The 23,202-nt window shown below is 36.8% G+C and overlaps 1 protein-coding gene across 2 annotated transcripts in view; it reads left to right on the top strand.

The window, feature by feature from the left end:
* The window catches only part of kcng4a (potassium voltage-gated channel, subfamily G, member 4a), a 51,421-nt gene that overhangs the window by 12,238 nt on the left and 15,981 nt on the right, over positions 1-23,202 (top strand). Inside the window, exons 3-4 of one of the 2 annotated variants that reach the window (XR_006927698.1) lie at positions 9,779-10,639; positions 16,427-16,822. Coding sequence is in view for 1 of the 2 variants with exons in the window: in XM_046864797.1 (XP_046720753.1) it covers positions 9,779-10,639; positions 16,427-16,477 (912 nt within the window). In the remaining variant the exon portion in view is untranslated. Of the gene's footprint in view, positions 1-9,778; positions 10,640-16,426; positions 16,982-23,202 lie in introns of those variants that run through there. The other variant, XM_046864797.1, reaches the window with a different exon arrangement.

Here is a 23,202-nt window from a genome sequence, read left to right as displayed (position 1 = left end):
TTCCATGTCAACTCGTTTTCATTGTCCGCTCTTATTCTTCTCTCATCCCTCTTTCCATTACTCGAAATAATAGAGGGGAGCGAGTGAGTGTTTGCAGAATTGAGAATCAGCCCATTTTAATACAGACTCAGACCTGTGGAGGAGGAGGGTCTGATGTGTGTATTTAATATTCTGTACAGTCTCGGGGTGCTTTCAGATATTTTAATCAATCTGGAATATTTACTGTCTTGGTTGACTTCTCTGGGAACACGAATCGACCATGATACTTTTGTTATATGTGCATTTCTAATTGTATTTAATGAGAAAGTACACTAGGTGCCAAGTAAACACTGTTTTTATGCAAGCATCTTTTTTATAGACTATGATGCAACTTTGTACATTTTTATTTGTAGAAGAGACTTCGGATTCATTTACTCTAATAAACGTTGTGTGCTGCACAAGTTGTTGTTTATAAATGTGCTACACAAATAAAGGTGTCACTAAGTAACCCGACTCCTAAATTGTACTGCAGTATTGTTTGAGTTACTCTCTGTATGATCTTTGAATCTGCATGGGCTTTCTCCTGGTTTTCTGGTTTTCTCCAAACCCTACTCTAGGTGGATGTGATGTCTTAAAGGGTTCAAATGTTTAATGCCCTGTTACAGAGTAGTATCCCATGCAGACCATATTTCCACTTTACATCCTGTGTTGCGAAAATAGGATCCGAATCCACCACAAACTATAGTGGTTACTGAGGAGGAACAAATGAAGTTACATAAGAATCAGTAGATTTGTAGTGCAGAGATAAAAATTTTGTATATTTAGTGTGACAGGAAGTATAGAAATTAATCACCCTGAAACTTATTTACAAGTATACCCTTAGTATATATCTTTAGTAATATATATATATATATATATATATATATATATATATATATATATATATATATATATATATATATATATATATATACAGTGAGGAAAATAAGTATTTGAACACCCTGCTATTTTGCAAGTTCTCCCACTTAGAAATCATGGAGGGGTCTGAAATTGTCATTGTAGGTGCATGTCCACTGTGAGAGACATAATCTAAAAAAAAAAATCCAGAAATCACAATGTATGATTTTTTAACGGTCATCCTCTCCTTAATACAGTGCAGTCGCCCTGTCCCATGTGCAGAAAAACACCGCCAAAGCATGATGCTACCACCCCCATGCTTCACAGTAGGGATGGTGTTCTTGGGATGGTACTCATCATTCTTCTTCCTCCAAACACGTTTAGTGGAATTATGACCCAAAAGTTCTATTTTGGTCTCATCACAACTTAATACGTGCCTGGACATGTGCTGGTTTAAGCAGGGGAACCTTCCGTGCCATGCATGATTTCAAACCATGACGTCTTAGTGTATTACCAACAGTAACCTTGGAAACGGCGGTCCCAGCTCTTTACAGGTCATTGACCAGCTCCTCCCGTGTAGTTCTGGGCTGATTTCTCACCTTCCTTAGGATCATTGAGACCCCACGAGGTGAGATCTTGCATGGAGCCCCAGTCCGAGGGAGATTGACAGTCATGTTTAGCTTCTTCCATTTTCTAATGATTGCTCCAACAGTGGACCTTTTTCACCAAGCTGCTTGGCAATTTCCCCGTAGCCCTTTCCAGCCTTGTGGAGGTGTACAGTTTTGTCTCTAGTGTCTTTGGACAGCTCTTTGGTCTTGGCCATGTTAGTAGTTGGATTCTTACTGATTGTATGAGGTGGACAGGTGTCTTCATGCAGCTAACGACCTCAAACAGGTGCATCTAATTTAGGATAATAAATGTAGTGGAGGTGGACATTTTAAAGGCAGACTAACAGGCCTTTGAGGGTCAGAATTCTAGCTGATAGACAGGTGTTCAAATACTTATTTGCAGCTGTATCATACAAATAAATAGTTTAAAAATCATACATTGTGATTTCTGGATTTTTTTTAGATTATGTCTCTCACAGTGGACATGCACCTACGATGACAATTTCAGACCCCTCCATGATTTCTAAGTGGGAGAACTTGCAAAATATACTTTTGTGTTCAAATACTTATTTTCCTCACTGTGTGTGTATGTATATATATATATATATATATATATATATATATATATATATATATATATATATATATATATATATATATATACTGATTCCTTTTATTTCATTTAGACTGTCATAGTACCCATTACAAATCTTGAACCTGTCCAATGATGGTACAACATGTATCCAGTGCTATTATTTAAACTGGTTTGTGTTAAAAAAAATGTAATAACACTAAGAAACATGCCAATTCATCATCTGAACTTCTCATGCACAGTATAGTTAGTGTTATAGCATAATATGTTTGCATGTGTTTGAAGATGGATAATCCACCGGACTGCAGTGTGGAAATTTGTGAGTGTCCTTGACCCTAGCTCAGTAAAATGTTTTACTATTCTAGGATGAGCAAATGCTTATATAATATAATGTCTTTATTACCTCTTGAAATGGCATGAACTCTATCTGATTTGAACCAGCAGGGTGGGATAATATTTGCTCATTTGAAACCATACTGTCTATAATTGACTATACTTAGCCTGAGTTTTTATATAACCAATTTAGACTAGCATTGATTCTATTAGCTAATATAGGTCTAATTCAATAAATAATATATAATAAATTCATGCTAAGGCTAAATATTGCAAATAATTTTGTTTTGCAGAAAAGATATGGTTGCTTTAAAATAGATTTAGGTTTAGATTTTATTAATTTTTTTACTTTTAATACTTACATTGTTTTATTTTTTTACTTGAGTACATTAATAGCTGAATACTTTTAATTGAGTAAGATTTTGACAGTGTATTTACACTTCAGCATAATTTTTTAATACGTGTAGCCTTGCTCTTAAGGTACTAAGACATACAGCAAGTATGTGACAAATAAAATTTGATTTGATTTTTGAAGTATTTAATGTATTTGTGGTAGACTTTAAAGATGTAGTAAATGTACAATCGGTATAAAAAGTCTAAAGTATAAAAATGTCTGGGATTTGTGTTTTAACAAAACGAATTAAATCATTTTTTCTTCACCTAAGTTGTGAAATCACAACATATACAAATATATATTCTTTTTATGTTATATATTAATACTATTATATGCCATAATTAATATAACTATCTAGTATAATATCAGCTAATCATATAGATATAATATAATAAGTTGTATAAGTGTTCAAAAGATCGGCTGCTTCTATGGGATTGTCTTGACATCATCATGATTTCATCCAACTGCTGAATCCATGGTCTTTGCTGAAATAACATGCTTCTCACTTGTTGAAAGTATTAAAGTATAAACATTGGTTTAAACTATATAAACTTTAGAAATAAAATGTAACCATCAACAATAAATACAAAAAAATGGTGCTTCACAAGGACATTCCCAATAACACCACATCTGTCCCAAAATGTTTAAAAGGACAGATTCCACTATTTTATGAGACCTGCTGCTAAGAGACCCACAGCAACATTATAGATGCTGCAGGAATATCTAACAAATGCTGATTATTTTCTATAAATGGCAACAACATATTTTTTTTTTTTGCATGTCTGGGTATAAGATATAGGACGGAAGCTTCTTCACAAAAAAATAAGTACCGTATTTTTCGGACTATAAGCCGTTACTTTTTTCCCACGTTTTGAACCCCGCGGCTTAAACAACGAAGCGGCTAATTTATGAATTTTCCTGTGTTTTTCCCGGTTTCACAAACTTCAAGCCAAAAAACGGAACCCCATAACATTAGACTAATGAAATTTCCGAACGGAAACGAAAAAAGCACCTCACCTGTGTTCTGAGCTGCAAGGCATCGGGAGAAAAAACTTTTTTAAACGCACGACGATGCAAAAAGATAAACTTCAGAGAGAAATAGTTGTGAAAGGAAGGAGGAAGACAGTGAACAATGACTTACTTGGTCGGCTACTGTTTAGATACAAGCCGTTGTAACGCGTTGAGTCTGAGTGAAGGGAGAGCTCACTAACTCCAGTTGTGTGTAACGTGTCTTTCGTTAAAGCCTGTGTAAAGTTCATTAGTGTAGACACCTGCGGCTTAGAGACAGGTGCTGCTTATTTATGTTTAAAATAAAAATATTTGTAAAATTAGCGGCTTATATATGGGTGCGGTTTATAGTCCGGAATTTACGGTAATAATAATCCAAGCTCAATATTTTGCAATATAATTACGTTGTATGAATGTCAATATTAAAACACAACAGGTTTAGAGTCCACAATGGCATATTTTTAGTTTTTTGCAGTTTTGTACTTGGAGTTGCAGTGAGAGGTGCTTTATTCTGTTATAAAGCATTACTCAGTAGATAAGTTTAATGTCCTGAATTCTGAGGGATTACACAGATTAAGGATTTTAATTTGGGATGGAGCAATATATATCGTGTGTGTGTGTGTGTGTGTGTGTGTGTGTGTGTGTGTGTGTGTGTGTGTGTGTGTGTGTGTGTGTGTGTTTGAGAGAGAGAGAGAGAGAGACTGGTGTGTATGTTTAACTTTCATATTTATGTTAGACATGTCTCTATTCTGATTGTATCAGGTGGGATTGAAGGCAGACGTTTCTATTTGTCTTCGTCTAAAATTACACATGGCCTTAAGGTTATTCACTGCACTGTATATGTATATGAAAAGTGACATCCTGACTGATTGCCCAGACCTGGCCTTTCTGCCAGCTTTTCAGCAGTGTGCGAGGATTAGAAGGCAAAGGAAAGCAATGTTCTGACCTCAACTATTTCCAGCCTTTAGTTTTTTTTTTTTTGTACTAATCCAAATAACACAGGTCTGACAGAACATGTTTGCACAGTACAGATATTTGAATGAAAGAAAAAGAGTGAGAAAAACTATAAAGGGCATCGGGGATGATAGCTGGTGAGGGAAACAGCATGTGTGTGAGAGAAAGGTGATGTTTGTGAATGTGTAGCAGTGCTAGTATGGCTGTACATATACAGTACATACAACTAGCATTTCTCTCTTTAAACAATGTTGAGAAGCTAATTTAGTGAGGTGAATGAGAAGATTGTAGTTCTCTTTGTGTGAATCCCTCTCTTAGTCTCTTTCTTTCTGTATTTCATTTAATTGTCTTACACTACTAGACACTCTTACACACAGACTTTCACTTTCTATTACTCTCTCTTCTGTGCTGTTCTATGCTCCCTGCACTGATTCATGCTTTAGCCAAAGCTATTAATTAAAAGAGAATCGCACCTGGTATTGATCTTCATCAGTTCGCTGCACTGTGAGTAAATTGTGCATGCACAGCTTCACTCTAAACATAAGAAAGACTGCACATGGTTGAGCAGAGATAACTCATTTTCACTGGGGACCTGCACTACCTCTATCTCAGGCATGAGTTTAAATATTTTCCTCTTGTCATGAATAATATGTTTATTCTCTCTCTTTCTCTCCATAATTGCCAGCATGCATGCATTTCTTGTTGTCAGTCACACAGCTGATTTAGGCAGTGGTAATCAGTTTGTGGTGCAGCGAGATGAAACAAGCTGCCCGGTGATTGTTAGAAAAAGTAGCGAGCATCTGCTTCTGAATTGCAGCGTTTCTTCAATTATATATTCCCATGTACGCCATCCTCCGGCTCCGTATTTGGCTATTATCTCCATGACTATATCGTTTCATTACTTTAGTTTTGTGTGAAAGAGTTTTTTTTCTTTCTTCGCCTCAGAACTCACCCACCCCCTTGCCTCCCAATACACTATATGAACAAAAGTATTTTGTAAAAGGACAGTTGTTATCACAAAGTTGGGGGCACACAAATTCAGTCTTTGGATGTAGTAGAATAAAATGTTACCTCCACTTGATCTAGAAGACCCAAACCTGTTCCAGTATGACAATGACCCTGTGCACAAAGCCAGCTGTATGAAGATATGGTTTATATAGGCGGAAGTCGGAAGATCTTTACTGGCCTGATAAAAAGCTCTGACCTCAACTTTACTGGACTTTCTATTTCGGATGCACCTCAGGCCTCCTCACCCTACATCAATACCTGACTTTACTAATGCCCTTGTGGCTGAATGATCACAAATCCCCACAAACATGCTCCAAAATCTTGTGGAACATCTGCCTAGAAGAGTTAGAGATATAACAGCAAATGGGGAATAATGTGGAATGGGATGTTTATAAATGACACAAATCTTATGGTTAGGTTGTCCACAAACTTTTGTTCATATATTGTGTTTAGTATAGGCAGATGCAAAAACTATATATATATATATATATATATATATATATATATATATATATATATATATATATATATATATATATATAGTAATTAGCTCTTTCAAATTAAACACTTGATATTCTTTTAGTCTGTTTGCAGTTGTTTTAGGTTCTTTTACAGATTTATATGTATGCAAAAAGAAAAACAATGATCTGCTAATAGAATTTAAATGTTTTAAGCTTAGTATAAGTAAATACAGAATATTTAAAAATCAGTGGCATCCAAAAGTCTGAGACCACACTGAAATAAAATAATGATTTTGTTGTCATCATTATTATTACTATTTTTATTATTATCATTATTATTGTTATTATATTATTATTATTATTATTTTAACCTATAAATAATAACTTTAGAGTTACAAAAGGAAATGTGCAACATCTTTATGTTCACTATTCAAGATTTTCACTATTCTAATTTCAAAGTCATTATTACATTTTTTAAACAAATGAGTAATACTATCCATGTTAGCTCAAGATCAGATTTTCCTCGCAGCTAATCTCTACTATTTGAAGAGTCCTTGCCAGCTTAAGTGCACAGTGTCATTTTCCTTGGTTTTTACCTGATAAATATACATTTGTACAGTTTGATTTTCCACTATTTATTTTATTACTAAATTAATCAATACATGAATTGATTATTATCATTAAAGGTTGTATTTATCTTTATTATTTCTTTATTATTCGCTCATTACAGTGTCACTAGAAGCCTTTGCTGAGAACAGGTGAACCCATCTATTACAGGAAATGCCAAGAAAATCACAGTCCATTGGGTTCATTATCTGTTGCATTTGTCTTTAGTGACTTTATGCCAGTGATGTTAGAGAAGTTTGTTAAAAGGCACAAAAGAAAGAAACTGTAAAACACAAATTTGTGTGTGTGTGTGTGTGTGTGTGTGTGTGTGTGTGTGTGTGTGTGTTTGCCGGGTGGAGGCTGGATGACAGGATTATAAAGGTTTTTCATCACAATGAGTAATATTCTGCAGTTTCCTTGTACCAGAAATGTAATTCATTTAAATATTCAAGCTTGTCTTGAATGATTTCTCGATCTAATGATTCAGTTGAAATGTAAAAAAGATAACAATATATAATATTGTGCAACTGGATAAAAAATGCTTGGAAAAATTAATGTTGTACAGTATGAGGCACGTATCTTAGGTTCATCAAAGAAAAGCACCTATTTTGGAAGAAAAAACAGATTGAGAATCAGCACGGAGCAAAAAGTTTCAATTGCCTGGCACTTTAAACAACAAAAAAAAGATATTTCAACATTTTTGAATATTTGAATAGTCTTCTACATCCTGCCTTTTTAATTTAAAACAGTATACAATATCTCATATTGACATTTACTGTGATTTTTACTGTAGAGCTATAAAATTATTAGTATTATACAGTTTTATGATTATTTCATATACACTGTTTTTATTAATCCATGAATTCTTTTTTATCTAGGATGCATTTCAGTTTTTATTTCTATGCACCTGCTGTATGATTTTGATTTGCATCCATCATGAAATGCATTAGACTTAATATTAGATTGTCAGATATGTTTTAAGAAAAAGATTCCTGTATGTATTCCAACATCCATTTTATGTTGCTGAATGGATGAAGCATTGGGCTTTGGATTAGAAGGTTTTGAGTTCAAATCTCAGCCCCAACAAGCTGCCACTGTTGGGTCTTTGAGCAATGCAATGCTTTTAATGCTAAATTGCTCTGGATAGGAGCCTCTGCCAAATGCTGTACATGTGAAAACATATTTACTTCTTCATGGCATAGATTCCACAAAATGTTGGAAACATTTCTTTGAGAATCTGCTCCATGTTGTCGTGATTGCGTCACAGTTTCTGCAGATTTTTTTCAGGGGCACTTACATGTCTCAAAATGTATGTTCTATAACATCAAGTGTGATGACCACTGAAGGACAATTAGTTCAATGTCATGCTCATGGAAGCAGTTTGAGATGACTTGTGACATGGTGCATTATCATGCTGGAAGTTTCATCAGTCCTCGTTGCGTTTTATAAGCCTTTAACTACTCAGGTTTGGTGATTCTACCCATTTTGCGGCTTCAGCTTTCTCTTAATAACTGTCAGAAGTAAAACTCAACATAGTCTTGTGTTGTTGTAGCCCATCTCCTTCAAGGTTAAAATTGTTGTGAATTCTGAGATGGTTTTCTGCTCGCCATAATTATACAGTGGTTATCTGAGTTACTGTAGTATTTCTGTCAGCTCAAATCAGTCTGGCCATTTCCACTGACCTTGTTTATCAACAAGGTGTTTTGGTTCACAGAATTGCCACAGAACTCACTGGAAGTTTTCTTTATTGCACTTTATTAAGTAAAAAATACCGATTGTTGTGTATGTGAAAACTCCAGCAGATCAATAGTTATAGAAATATTAAAACCAGCCCACCAGGAACCAACATGGAATGGTAAAAAAAAAAACGAGATTAAATTTTTTCCCAATTTTGGTAGTTGATGGGAACATTACCCGGTGCTGCTGGCCCATATCTGCATGATTTTATGCATTTCACTGCAGTAACATGATTAGTTGATTAGACAAAAAAGTGCAGCTGGGGGACGAGGTGGTATACAGATGTTATAATAAAGTGTGTTAACATAAATCTAACATTTTTTTTTTGTTTGAATGCCTATTACTAAATCACACGACATCTAAAGAATCAATTATTTTCCCCCATCCCTAATCTGTTTGCCATTTTCTGAAGATTTGTGCCTTTTTCTTTATAAAGGACAAGGACATGCATGTAGATGCCATGGTGATTAAAGCAGTAGTTGATTGATTCACATGGGTGGAATGAGATGTCATTGACATTTCTTGAAAGAGCGGTCATGGAGATAAGATCACTTTAAGTGCATTAGCACAAAGAAATTGACAATCGGCATTAGGGAAGGCGCAAGCCTTCATTCACATGCATAACATCCTCCTTATCATCACATTCACTTCAGAAGTGATGCAGAACAAGGTGAGAAAATGAAGCTGAATTGAATTGAGAAGGTAGCATGTGAGAGAGAGAAGATAGACAAAAGATGAGAGCAGAAAGATTGATTGAATCGTTTCAGTGTTTACGTGGCTTTTTCTGGAGAGGGCAGATAGAGGGCACAGTAATCTGTTTCTCTTCGGTGTTCAGTAAAGTGGATGCACCATTGACCCAGGATAATTAATTGATTCTCCTACGACTTATCGTTTAAAGTGACTTCAATACCCAAAGTAAACAAAGACGTCCCTTTAATGATTTGATGTCTATCTCATCCCTCATCTTATCTCTCTATTCTTTCTCTCAGCGGGACACAGCCACCTTTTTAACTGACTGACCTTAGTTTTGTTGTCTAAATGTTATCTCTCACTGCAAATTCTTTTGCCCATCTCGCTAATTCACATTCAGCTTAGTAGACCCTTTTAAAGACTCTCATTGTGTTCCAGTTGACCACATTACATTTAGCTGGAGCTTAATTAATAGTAAGAATTTAAGTTTTTTCTTTCTTTCCCTTTTCAGGGTGAATGCTCACAGAAGTGCTACCACATGTTCATCGTGGAGACCGTGTGCGTTGCGTGGTTTTCGCTGGAGTTTGTGTTACGCTTCCTGCAGGCACGCAGCAAGCTGGAGTTCCTAAGAGGACCACTCAACATCATCGACGCCATGGCCATCTTGCCCTACTATGTGTCCCTGGCTGTAGATGAAGAAGAGGAAGAGACAGGGTTTGACCAAGAACGCTCACCCGCTGGCAAGGGCTATCTGGACAAGCTGGGCCTGGTGCTACGAATCCTGCGAGCACTGCGTATCTTATATGTAATGCGGCTTGCACGACACTCACTGGGCCTGCAGACTCTGGGACTGACTGTACGGCGAAGCACTCGCGAGTTTGGCCTTCTGCTTCTCTTCTTGTGTGTAGCCGTGACACTATTCTCACCACTTGTTCACCTGGCCGAAAGTGAACTAAGCGGTGAGCAGGACTTCAGCAGCATCCCCGCCTCCTACTGGTGGGCCATTATCTCTATGACGACAGTGGGGTATGGTGACATGGTGCCACGTAGCATCCCTGGTCAGGTGGTGGCGCTCAGCAGCATTCTGAGCGGCATCCTTATCATGGCGTTCCCTGCCACCTCCATCTTCCACATGTTCTCGCGCTCCTACCAGGAGCTCAAACAAGAGCACCAACGCATAATGAAGGAGGAATGTGCAAAAGCCGCAGCTGCGGCTATGGACTTATTTGGAGAGGATCCAGAAAAAAGTGGGGATCATCTTCCACCTACACTAGCCGTCCATCCAGATCCTGAAAAGGGGGGATCCATTGAGGGTGTGTCTCCATTAGAGAACAGTGGAGACTTATCAGGCAATAACAGACACACCATAGCGGTAGGACCTTTGTAGAGACTATTGACACTATTGATAATGCTGACTTTGTAGTGGTTCCTGATCTAACCTTTCAGTTGAAGCAAAAGATGTAAGGATCACACCATTTGCAAAAAGACTTTCACTATGTGAATCAGACTATTTTGTCTTCCATCAGCCATCAGCTGACTAGTTCTAATTAATATACTGTAGTTTTCATATTGACTTGCCCAAATCGAACACCTTTATCTATATTAATTGCCCTCAAGCCTATTACACCATGCAGATGATTTTTATTGTCCCAATATGTCATGGCTATGGCTTTGTCATGCTGTAATGATTGTAGCCTAGATCATTTTTGATTTCTTGTGTCATTTGTGAGATCTACCTTCAGTTTAAACTGATTAAAATCGACACAAGCTTGCACATTATACCGGCTCGTTCAAGATTAAGTATGATAACTGCTCTTCCATTAGTGCTATGTTTCTTTTGTCAGTAAAGAAATATATAGGCACATTTAATCTTGCTCTACCTTTGTAGCATTTTGGACAAGACAGCACTGACTGACCCATAAACGAATCTAAATAAAAGGCTGTAGTTATCCTAGCGCTTTCCCTGTGCTGTTTTCATTTTTCATTTGGTTTGCTGAAAGCTTTCTTATTTGCTGTGTCAAATGTTCAAAACAGCACAACCACGCACATATTAGTACTCACACACACTGGCTTCCACAGAGAGACAGAAAACAGTGTGTGTATGTGTGTTTGACAGGGGTGAATGTGTGTGTTGGTGTTTATGTATTTGCAGACTGGTTGATGTCTGTGAACACTGCAGTCTGTGAGTAATTAGACAGAATTAATGTTGTTTTGGCTCTGCAATCCAGCAACATTTGAATTGACATCAGACAATAGAAATCAATTTAAAGTGCGGTTTAAATTCAAGAACATTTTTGTCTACACAGTGCACCAGTCATGTTTCTCATGAATCATAGAAATTGTTCATTTGGATTATTGATTTGGTAGAGAAGGTATGCTTCTCTGTTGTAATTGTTGGCACATTATGCTCTTTGAACAAACAATGTCTGTATGTTTGTTGAACTCATTTTTTGCATTCAGGAAATTATTATATAACATCCATGTCTTGACCTAAGTGTGGTCAATCCTGTCTCCAGATAAACAGGTCTTTATCTTTTAAAATCAGTTCTTTAAAGGTCACAGAATCAACTTCACGCTCAGTGCATATAGGATGAGATGGCCAACAGATGTGGGTTAATCTTAATGAGGGTGCTGATTAGATGAAGTGTAAATTCATAGCAGCTGCACTCGTGATTATTTAAACCAAGTCCAAATTACAAAATGACATACATCAAACATTTTTCAATAAATGCTTTGGCATTTCTGAATCCCAGCAGACTCTAAAATGTAAGGAACGTCAGGTGTTATTTTTATGTTTCCTGTTTTATCTTTTAAACATCAAACCTCCACACTACAAAATTTGCTTTGGATAGATTTCATAAGTCTCTTTAAGGTTGAGAGTGTGACTTTCAGAACATGACATTGCACAAGCTTACCTCCCACACTACAGGGTGTTTTAGGGTGGTCACAACTGTACAATTTACTGTGGAGGAGGTACAAATGTGTAATACACACTGTGCAGTTAGGACCAGGCTTAAATTTATGTGATGGTCAGAAGAGCCTTACATACTGACTGATAAGGTGTTACTGTATTCTGAAAACTGTATTACTGATTGATGTTACAAAATAATTTTACTTAAATTATTAGAATGTTTTCAATGACTTGTGTCTTTAGACTGGATGAATGCTAGTTCACCACATTTATCTTATTGTTAATTCTGGGATAGAAAATTAGAGCATTGTGTTTTCAGTATTAACACTAATTTAAGAGTGATGGCAAAGAAACATATCAATAGGAGCAGTTGGAACAGAGCCCTAACATATAGTATATTCGCCATTCAACAAATGTCAACCTGCATAAAGTTGTTACTAAAAATGATATGATTTTCTGCTGCCTCTTTTAAATGACCAATATTTTCTTCTTTCCCTTCCTCTTCTTCTTCTTTCGGCTTCTCCTATTAGGGTTCGCCACAGCGGATCGTCCTGATCGTGCCTCTATCAAATCAACTACCTGCATGTCTTCCCTCTCCACATCCATAAACCTCCTCCTTGGTCTTCCTCTTTTCCTCCTTCCTGGCGGCTCCATCCTCAGCATTCTCCTACCGATATACCCCATGTCCCTCCTCTGCACATGTAAACCAGCTCAATTGTGCCTTCCTCACCTTGTCTCTGAAACGTCCTACATGCTCTGTCCCTCTAATAAACTCGTTCGTTTCTAATTCCTAAAAATCTCAGCATCTTCAGCTTCCTCCATCTTCACCTCCTGTCTTTTACTCAATGCCACTGTCTCTAAACCATACAACATCGCAGGTCTCACCACAGTCCTATAAACTATCCCTTTCACTTTTGCAGATACTCTTCTATCACAAATCACTCTTCTCCACCCACTCCACCCTGCCTGCACTCTTTTCTTCACTTCTCTAACACACTCTCCAATACTTCTCACTGTTGACCCCAGGTACCTGAACTCCTCCACCTTCTCCACCTCTTCTCCCTGCAACCGCACCACTCCACTGCCCTCCCTCTCATTCACACACAAGTACTCTGTCTTACTCCTACTGACTTTTATTCTCCTTCTCTCCAGCACGTACCTCCACCTCTCCAGGCTCTTCTTAACTTGCTCCCTGCTCTCACCACAAATCACCATATCATCCACAAACATCATAGTCCAGGGAGACTCCTGTCTGACCTCGTCCGTCAACATGTCCATCACCACTGCAAACAGGAAAGGGTTAGGGTTAGGGTCACTGCTGTCACACTGTCCTCATACATGTCCTGCACTCTCACATACTTCTCTAACACACCTGACTTCCTCATACAATACCACAACTCCTCTCTCGGCGCTCTGTCATACGCTTTCTCTAAATCCACAAACACACAATGCAACTCCTTCTGACCTTCTCTATACTTCTCCATCAACATTCTCAAAGCAAATAATGCGTCTGTGGTGCTCTTCCTCGGCATGAACCCATACTGTTGCTCACAGATGGTCACCTCTTCTCTCAGCCTGGCTTCCACTACTCTTTCCCATAACTTCATGGTGTGACTGATCAACCTTAATTCTCCTGTAGTTACTGCAGGTCTGCACATCTCCCTTATTCTTAAAAACTGGTACCAGCACACCAAATTTGGTTAAAAATTCCACTGCCATCTCTCCTAAACATCTCCATGCTTCTACCGGTATGTCATCTGGTCCAACTGACTTTCCACTCTTCATACTAATAATTGCTGCTTCACCATCTCCACATCATCCAACCTTCTCTATCTCATTTTCCTCATTCATCAGCTACTGAAAACATTCCTTCCACTTTCTCAACACACTCTCCTCAATAGTCAACACATAGTCAACACAAGACTGTCAACACATCTCTATCTCCATCCTTTATTGCTCTAACTTGCAGAACATCCTTCCCAGCTCGGTCCCTCTGCCTGGCCAATCGGTATAAATCCTTTTCTACTTCCTTATTGTCCAACTTCTCATACAGCTCCTCGTATGCCTTTTCCTTGGCTTTTGCCACATTTCTCTTTACCTGCTGCTGCATCTCCTTGTACTCCTGCCTATGTTTCTCATCACTCTGTCAATCCCAATTCTGTTTTGCCAACCTCTTTCTCCTTATGCTCTCCTGCACTTCCTTATTCCACCACCATGTCTCTTTGTCTTCCTTTCTATTTCCAGATGTCACACCAAGTACCTTTCTAGCTGTCTCCCTTAACACTTCTGCCCAAGTCCTCCTTCGGGTTCCACTATCGTATTCTTCTTTCAGTCTTCACTCTCTTCCTCTTCTTCTTCACCTCCAAAACATCCTACATCCTCCATCCTACAGACCACCATCCAATGCTGTCTAGCTACACTGTCCCCTGCCAACACCTTACAGTCTCCAATCTCCTTCAGGTTGCATCTCCTACATATAACATAGTCCACCTGTGTGCACCTTCCTCCACTCTTATATGTCAACCTATGATCCTCCTCCTTCTTAAAATACGTATTCACCACTGCCATTTCCATCCTTTTAGCAAAATCTACCACCATCTGCCCTTCAAATTCCTCTCCTTAAAGCCACACCTACCCCATCACCTCCTCATCACCTTTGTTCCCTTTACCTACATGCCCATTAAAGTCGCCTCCACTACACTCTTACTAAACTCTTCCTTCAGGATCACCCGTACACCATTTCTCTTTTCATCCATACCGTGAAAGAACAGTTTAAACCCACTTCCAATGTTCCTGGCCTTACTCATATTCCACTTAGTCTCCTGAACACACAACATATTTACATTTCTCCTCTCTATTATATCAGCTACCTTTCTCCCTTTACCAGTCATAGTACCAACATTTAAAGTACCAACCCGAACCTCCACCCTCCTACACTTCTCTTTTCCCTGATCTCTGTAGATGTCTTCCTCCTCTCCTTCTCCTCCTTAGTTTAGCAATATATATATTTATAGAAAACCTAAAGCTGGAGACACTCTCTACTTCAGTTCCATTGATGTAGACTGGGAAGTGTCTCCTGCTGTTAGATTTTTGAAAGTCTATATGGATGTAATGTATGACTTTGTGACCATCTTGTTTTATAGTGAACAGTTTCCACTATAGTGAACAGAAATGCTACTGCACCACAGTGACCTTGTTTCCTATGCTGAGAAAAATACAAATGTGTCCTCCTGGAGTCACATTTAGCAACTTTTACCTCTTGAATGTCACTTTTGTATTTCATCAACCTAGTTAGTTTGCATATGTATGCACTGTCCTTTCCGCCTCACTTGGTATTGATGTGCATCCTCAGAAGTGCTAAATGCAGAGATAGTGGTTGGTCTGCGCATTTTAAAGGTATCACCGAGTGTGATCTCAGCTCGACCTGAATACAGTCTAAATTTCACTGTGAACTCTGGCCCTTTTGAAGATGCACCATTTGTCTTCAAACGCACAGTGGGAGGTGAAGCTGGAGCTCAGAGGTCTACATTAATCAGTGCTGACCAAAACTAAGCCTTTTGGAGAGAAAGGACTTACAAGTCTGACTTTAGACTAAACATACAAACACACACACACACACATATATATATATACACACACACACACACACACACACACACACACACACACACACACACACATATACACACACTCCTTATATCGTGATTGCTCTCAGATCGGTCTGGAAAGAGGTAGTGGTGCTTGGTGATGGAGTATAAGGGGAAGACAACCATACTATTTGCTGTAGGTGTTAATTAAATATCCCACCCATAAACAGGGTTTCTCCCGAGTTACATCATATAGCATTCACAGCAGACTGACTGAACATTCTCTGTTTGACAGATGGCTGTAATTGGATTTTTGGGTACATTTCATGAACCTACAATATGATCAATTTTCCTTCTCCCGCCTCTTTTCCTGCAGAAGCTTTAAAATTGAATGATGGGGTTACGAATGGGCGATGGCAGATTTAATGCTCTATGCAGGTTTAATTTCTCAGTGCAGCTGTCTTCATCTGTTCAACACAACCTGGCAAAGCAGAGATGAAGAGAAAAGGATGCTCATTTATATTTGTTATACCCTGTTTGTTAAAAGTGCTAACAAGCTGTTTGATCGTTATTATAGAAAAGTTTATAAATCTGTTTGTTATTTGTGGAGTCTATTTGAGGCCAAATTATCTACTTTTGTGCCTTTCATCTTTCATTACAGCCAGGGAAGCTTTCTCTGACTGCCTCGTCGACTTATATTCCAAGGAAATGAGTCATGATCACTGCTGACTACACATACGGTGGTGTTAAAGCACTGATGCACTTTAACCACTCTAAAATACAAAAATAAAATAACCTGGTAAAGACTGGATAACCGAATTGTATGCTTTTGTATTGCTCTTTAACCAACAGGTGCATCTGAGTCACAGAAGGCAGAGATGATGAAATGCAGCTTGTAATGTTCCTTCTGGGGTTACGAAATGGCTATCTTTCTGCAGCTTCTCTCATGACTTCTGTTTGACTTCTCAAAGTCTTAAATCCCACTGGTTCAAGGGTGTTGAGGAATTTTCCATAACAGCAGCTCTGGCAGTAGTGCTGACTGTAATTCAAATCAGAGGTTTGTATGAAAATTCTTACATATTATGGTTTCTGAATTAATGCTTCTTCTCCAGGGTCCACATAGTTTAAGCCTAATAATAAATAAAAATGATTTGTATTTAATTCAGAAAAACGTTTAATTGTTGATATGATGAAGCTTTTTGCAAGGACAGTTTATTTAACATTCATGGATGCTTTTATTATCAGGGTTTTGTAGCAGCCAAAATGTTTTCTGCCATGGGAGAGTCTTCAGGACTAAATATATTACAGTTTTGCTATAAGATGTCAAGCTGCATTATTTTGTCTTACCAGGCGTTAAGAAGCTGGAAGAAAGTAGATATCCCCGGTGTTGAATTTATTAGGCAAATCCAATAATCATTGAAGCCCATGCAGAGCTCAGAGCGCAAGTATAGATAAGGATTATCCATACTCAAAAAAGAAAAGTGAGGTTCCAAGCAGGAAGTAATAGTCAAGTCAAGAAGTCAAGAAGCTTTTATTGTAATTTCAACCATATATAGCTGACGCATTACACAGTGAAATGAAACAACGTTCCTCCTGAACCCTGGTGCTACATACAACAGCGATCACAGAAAACACAGGGCCAAAGACTAGTATGTGTCCTCACCACATAAAGTGCATCGTGTGTAACCTGGTGCAAACAGTGCAAAGACAACACAAGACACTGCAAGACAATACAGAACAGTGTAAGACAAATACACAAAATACAAAATAGCGCTGCCAGTAAACCTGTTGTATATAACACACTGTGGTGTGTATGAGACGTAAAGTAATCAGTAGCAAAAAATAGAATAGAAGAACAATGAGAAACAAAGTTAAGTTATAACACAGACACAGCACAGCAGATAATAACAAAATGCACTGTAAGACTTTATAAAAAAAACTGATGTAATCCATTCACATAACAGCGGTGGAGACATGACTCAAATTCACAACAAAAAACACTTCTTTAGACAATCACATGATAAAAACACAAATAAAAACCACAATCATAGAATTTTGATCTGCATTACACTCCAAGAAAGGAAATATGTGGTAAATACATCAAACACTTGAAAGTGATAACAGAAATTTACTTGTCCTCAAGAATAAATGTTTAATATTACATTATATGGACAAAGGTTTGTGGACAGCTGACCATGTATGTGTTCCACATTTAACCTCCATTTGCTGTTATAATTACCTCCATATTTCTGGGGAGATGTTCCACTAGATTTTGGAGTGTGGTTCTGGAGATTTCTGCTCATTCACCCAAGTGTGTAAGTAAAGTCAGGCACTGATGTAGGGTTGAGGAGGCCTGGGGTGCAGTCAATTCATCCCAAGGTGAAAGGTGCTCAGTAGGTCAGAACTTTAGAGCAGGCCACCCAAGATCTTCCCCTTTAACTCTTGTAAAGCATATCTTCCCGGAGCATGCTTTGTGCACAGGGCAATTGTCATGCTGGAATTGGTTTGGATCTCCTAGTTCAGATGAAAAGAAAATTAATTTTGTTGCATCCAAAGACATTATAAGCAATTTTGTACCACCAACCTTATGGTAACAGTTTGGTAAAGAAAGGTCAGATGTTCTAATGCTTTTGCTTATTTAGTGTATTCATTTATTTAAGAAAATGTAACTATATGCTTTACACTGTGATTAATGTTTCCATAACTATATGAATTTGTGGAATTATCATTATCAGTTGGTGTGTGAAAAACTTGGTGGTCTATTAGCTACAACTACAGAGTATGTAAGTAAGACTAAAGGTAGCAGTGATGCAGAGGAGGAGGTGATTAGTAGTTTCTGCCAGTAAAACAAGATTAAGGTGTTACATTCACAATCTTATCACTGCAGACAGGTAATTACATCTTACTGAAAAATCCTGGCCAAGACCTAATCAATCAATGTCTGTCTATTCAGTTTCACTCGTTACAGGCAGAATTTAATGGCGGACTTGTAAATCTTATGTGTAATAAATCTGCACTCTGACCTCCTAGAAGGCATTCGAATAGCTTACTTTTTTTTCTTTTAGATAACCTTTGAATGGATTTATAATGAAGCTTCAAACATATTTTTTTACCTGTTGTTACATCCTTATAACTAAAAAATGTTACTGGCTTTTGTCTGATGCCTTTTTCTTCCAGGATAACACATCATTCTGTATTTCTTGTCTGGTGGTGAAAATTGATTTGAATTGATGCTAAGTCAAGAGTTTATGAATAATACATGCCAAACATCTCAGTTTCTTTATGTGGCATTTCAGTGGGAAATTTCCAACATTTCTTTCTGCACTGCAGATATATTGTTAATAAGATACTAGACAGATGACAGAACATATTATTATCTAGTGTTCTGTAAACTTGGAGCAAAATAATACAACCATTTTAATAAGAAATGATGTTACACTTTTACATAATATGATACATTATTTATGATATGATTTATGAAATGATTAATAATAAATAAACCATATTTTCTGGTCAAAACTAACAACTATTATTCTGTTGTATGTATGTAACTGTAATTAATAATTTTACTAATAATCATAGACTGGAATCATGACAAATTAAGAATCTTTACAAATCAAATTTGCTATGTGAATGAAAGTTTATTAATTATTATCTATATTCCTAAAATTAACATTGGTTTAGCTTAATTATAACAAATTTTTACTTTTTGTAAATTACATATATAAGTCATAGAAAATATAGGAATTGTGAAGAATTCTTATAGATTGGCCACCATTATAAAAATAAATTATGTTTAATATTTACTCAAATGTAAGGTCTATTATTGGTCTTTTTATTTACTGTAAAAAAAAACTGAAATTGCAACTAAAAAGTCTAGTCCAGAAAATACAATACAACTAAATAACCAAATAAACTAACTAACTAAAAATATAGAGCATTCTTCCTGGACTTGAAATTCACTTGACCAAACTGATCGGTAACAATATCGTATATGTTAATAAATAGCCGAGTGTCATTTAGGCCAGCTAATAGCAGCACAGATGTTATTCAGTTTGTGTACTCTACATCAGTGGTCCCCAACCCCCTGGATGCGGACCGGCACCGGTCCGTGGGCCAATTGGTACCAGGCCGCACAGAAAGAATACATAATAACTTACATTATTTCCATTTTATTTTTTATCTGATTCTGAACGATGTTTTATTTTGGAAAATTTGACTCACTCTTGATGCATGTCAAGATGTTTGCCTTGGTCACGTCTTACCTCTATCCGCTACCTTCTTAAAGGGGCTGCTCCGGCCACCAACACATAATACATTACAGCAAAATGAACAAAAAACAACACCATGGATTCACATTTATTATTATATTTAGAAAATACCAGTTTTTATGCCGATTTTATTTTGTTGTATTTATCCGCCACACCTTAGGCCGGTCCGTGAAAATATTGTCTGACATTAAACCGGTCCATGGCGCAAAAACGTTTGGGGACTGCTGCTCTACATAAATAAGATTCAAGCTATCCTGTTCTTATGTTAATAATCCAGGCTCTGATATGCTCACTTATATCTCCTTGTGCCTCTACTCTTCCATTTTACTGAACATACCTTTTGCGATCCTTTTCTCCATTACTGCACATTAGCTCCTGCTGAATCCGACACTCAGAAACCACAAAAGGTAGATTTGAGTGAATTTGTCTATGGAGATCTTTGTTCTCAACCTGAACAGGCCAATTTCACAATCTAATCATGTTTTCAAGCTAACCACAAAGAACTAGAGAGAATAGTACAATTAGATGGAGAGTGTACTTTGTCCTTTTTCTACTTTCACATACATTGGATATCTAATGCAATTGGTGATTACTCCTGAGATTTCGGAAAGGCAGAAGAAGAGTGTCTGCCATCTCAGCTGTGCCACAGCTGGATTGGTTCTTAATCATCTAAACTATCAGCACAGAATGCGAATAAGTCCCTGCTGGGTTCTTCATATTGTTCCAATGGAATTGCAGTGCAAACCTATCATCTAGCATTAGTCTTTCACATGCACACACACACACACACATGCACACGTACACACATGCTGTAATATTTGTTTTATTTAAGGTAAATTGCGAATATTATGTGTTTTATATGGTAATTTGTGAATTGGGGTATTCTATTCTGGACATTTGTTTGTTTGTTTGTTTGGGGGTGTTTTGTTTTTTGTTTGTTTGTTTCTTTGATTAATCGATTCATCGGATAAAAAAAAACTAAGTGGTTTTTTTTTTATTAGATATATTGCTTATAACTATGTAAAACCCAAATTCAGGGTATTTATTATAAAAGTGTGCTTAAGAAAATGCTAAAGCCACATTTTGAGATTAACATTAACATTTTGAGATTAACTATCTTATAGTGGCTGCTTGTTGAGGAGTGCATGGGGGATTTTTTTCCTTCAAAAAATTAACTCATGCTGGGTTGTTTCAATAAATAAAAAAAATAAAAATAAATAAAAAATACAGCATTTGAGTATGCAAATACAGTTAGCAGTATTTATTTTTATGGTAATTGCAAATGGCAAGTTGGCAACCATGCTTAAAATAATCTATATAAAATACAATACAACATTGTTTTGACAATTTCTATTAAAAAAAGACAGACATTTTGTTGAGTTGTGAAGATTTAAGCATCTACTGTATAATAATTAAATGATATACAAACACTAAAAACAATCATTTGAACATAGAAGACCTGCAGTAAATCAGATTTGAATATAAGTTAACTGTTGTAGTAGACAAATGCTATAAAAGAGAATGGAACGAAGAAACGAGAGCAAGCTAACAGGCTTGATTTAAAAAAAAGGAAAAAATATTAAGTGGTATACAAATGCCCAAGCATTCGCTAAAAACACATAAGTAACTAAAAAAATTACTTAAAAAGTTGTAAGAAGTAGAGAGTGCTTCTTTAAAGTTTCTTAAAAGTGAAAATAAGTAGTGAAGTAAATACTGATACCAGAAATATATATATATATATATATATATATATATATATATATATATATATATATATATATATATATATATATATATAAAAGCATGTAACCTGAGTGCTAACATAGCTACTTTACTTTATTTTATGTTATTTATGTTACCGGTGAATAAAATCTTAACTATTATGGAAGTGAACTGGAACAAATTTGACTTTGTTTGTTATGGAAACTGTTGCTTTGCCAACAAGGATCCAATGTACCAAAGTTGGCCAGTTTGTTATATAAAAAAATTGGATTCTTAATCAATGTTGGCCCAATATTGACCAAACATTGCAGGGTTGTTATGAAAAGTGCCAGTGTTGAGCCAGTGATTGTCAAAAAAAAAAAAAAGTGATTCAGAAAAAATTATTGGCCTAATATTGGAAATTGCCAGCATTGCTTCCCATTTTGCATTACTTAGGAAGTGTTTTCTCTGAACTCTCTTTGTGTTAATGAGGCCATGCAGTTCAGATTTAGACCTTTAATGGTGTCCCACCTGAACCAATCCATCTCTTAAAACTATTATAACACCACAGCTTAGAAACCATAAATAACCAAAAACATAGTATAACAAAATGCTGCATCACAGACAGATATTTGTGTGATGCTGGTATTCTTGCATCACATTCTTATTTAGCAAGACTGAAAATAAATGCCATTACTAAAGCAAGAAACCCAATGAACACAATTGAACAAGTCTTCTTTCACTGCAGCCACAGCTCCGACACCCACATACATCATCTTTAGCAGAAGCATCAATGTTAACCTCATAAAATAAACAGTTTGTCTTGTAAATGTCCTTGTAAGTGTATCTGCAACCAAATCAGTTTCTTGTCCTCTGTCAGCCATTGTGGAATAAAGAACAACTGTTAAATGCACACGGATATATTTGAGCTTGTGCAGTTTGCTACAGATGCGGTTTGCAGTAGGTCCGCTCTCTGACCATCCTATTAAAGCACGTGAAAATGCCGACATGTTTGGATGCCTTCTAGGGGGCCTCAGAGTGACGAATCACAATACGTTATGTGATTCTGAAATTTAATTGGATTAAGGTTTACCAAAACATAAACAGCATTTCATTATTTCAATGCTAATTCTTTTGCTGCAGCAGTCACAAGTCAAGAATATCCCTGTGTGTAGCCTCTAAAGTCTCATGGAACTAGGTTGGCTTTAAAAGCTCTGACTTTTCCCCTCCCCATTTTTTTGACCTTAGTAAGAATACTAGAATAAAGACTACAGAAAATATGTAATAAAAAAGCTAAATACTTTTGCTGTTTAGCTACCCTAAGGTTAAAGTGTATACACTAATCCAGCTTGTAGACTTAACAAACACAGAAACTCAGAGTTTTTACTACATAGATAGATAGATAGATAGATAGATAGATAGATAGATAGATAGATAGATAGATAGATAGATAGATAGATAGATA

Source organism: Silurus meridionalis, chromosome 13, assembly GCF_014805685.1.
Source record: "Silurus meridionalis isolate SWU-2019-XX chromosome 13, ASM1480568v1, whole genome shotgun sequence".
Classification (NCBI taxonomy): Eukaryota; Metazoa; Chordata; class Actinopteri; order Siluriformes; family Siluridae; genus Silurus; species Silurus meridionalis.
Note: the sequence above shows the minus strand (reverse complement) of the source record. Positions and strands in the feature narration are given on the sequence as shown.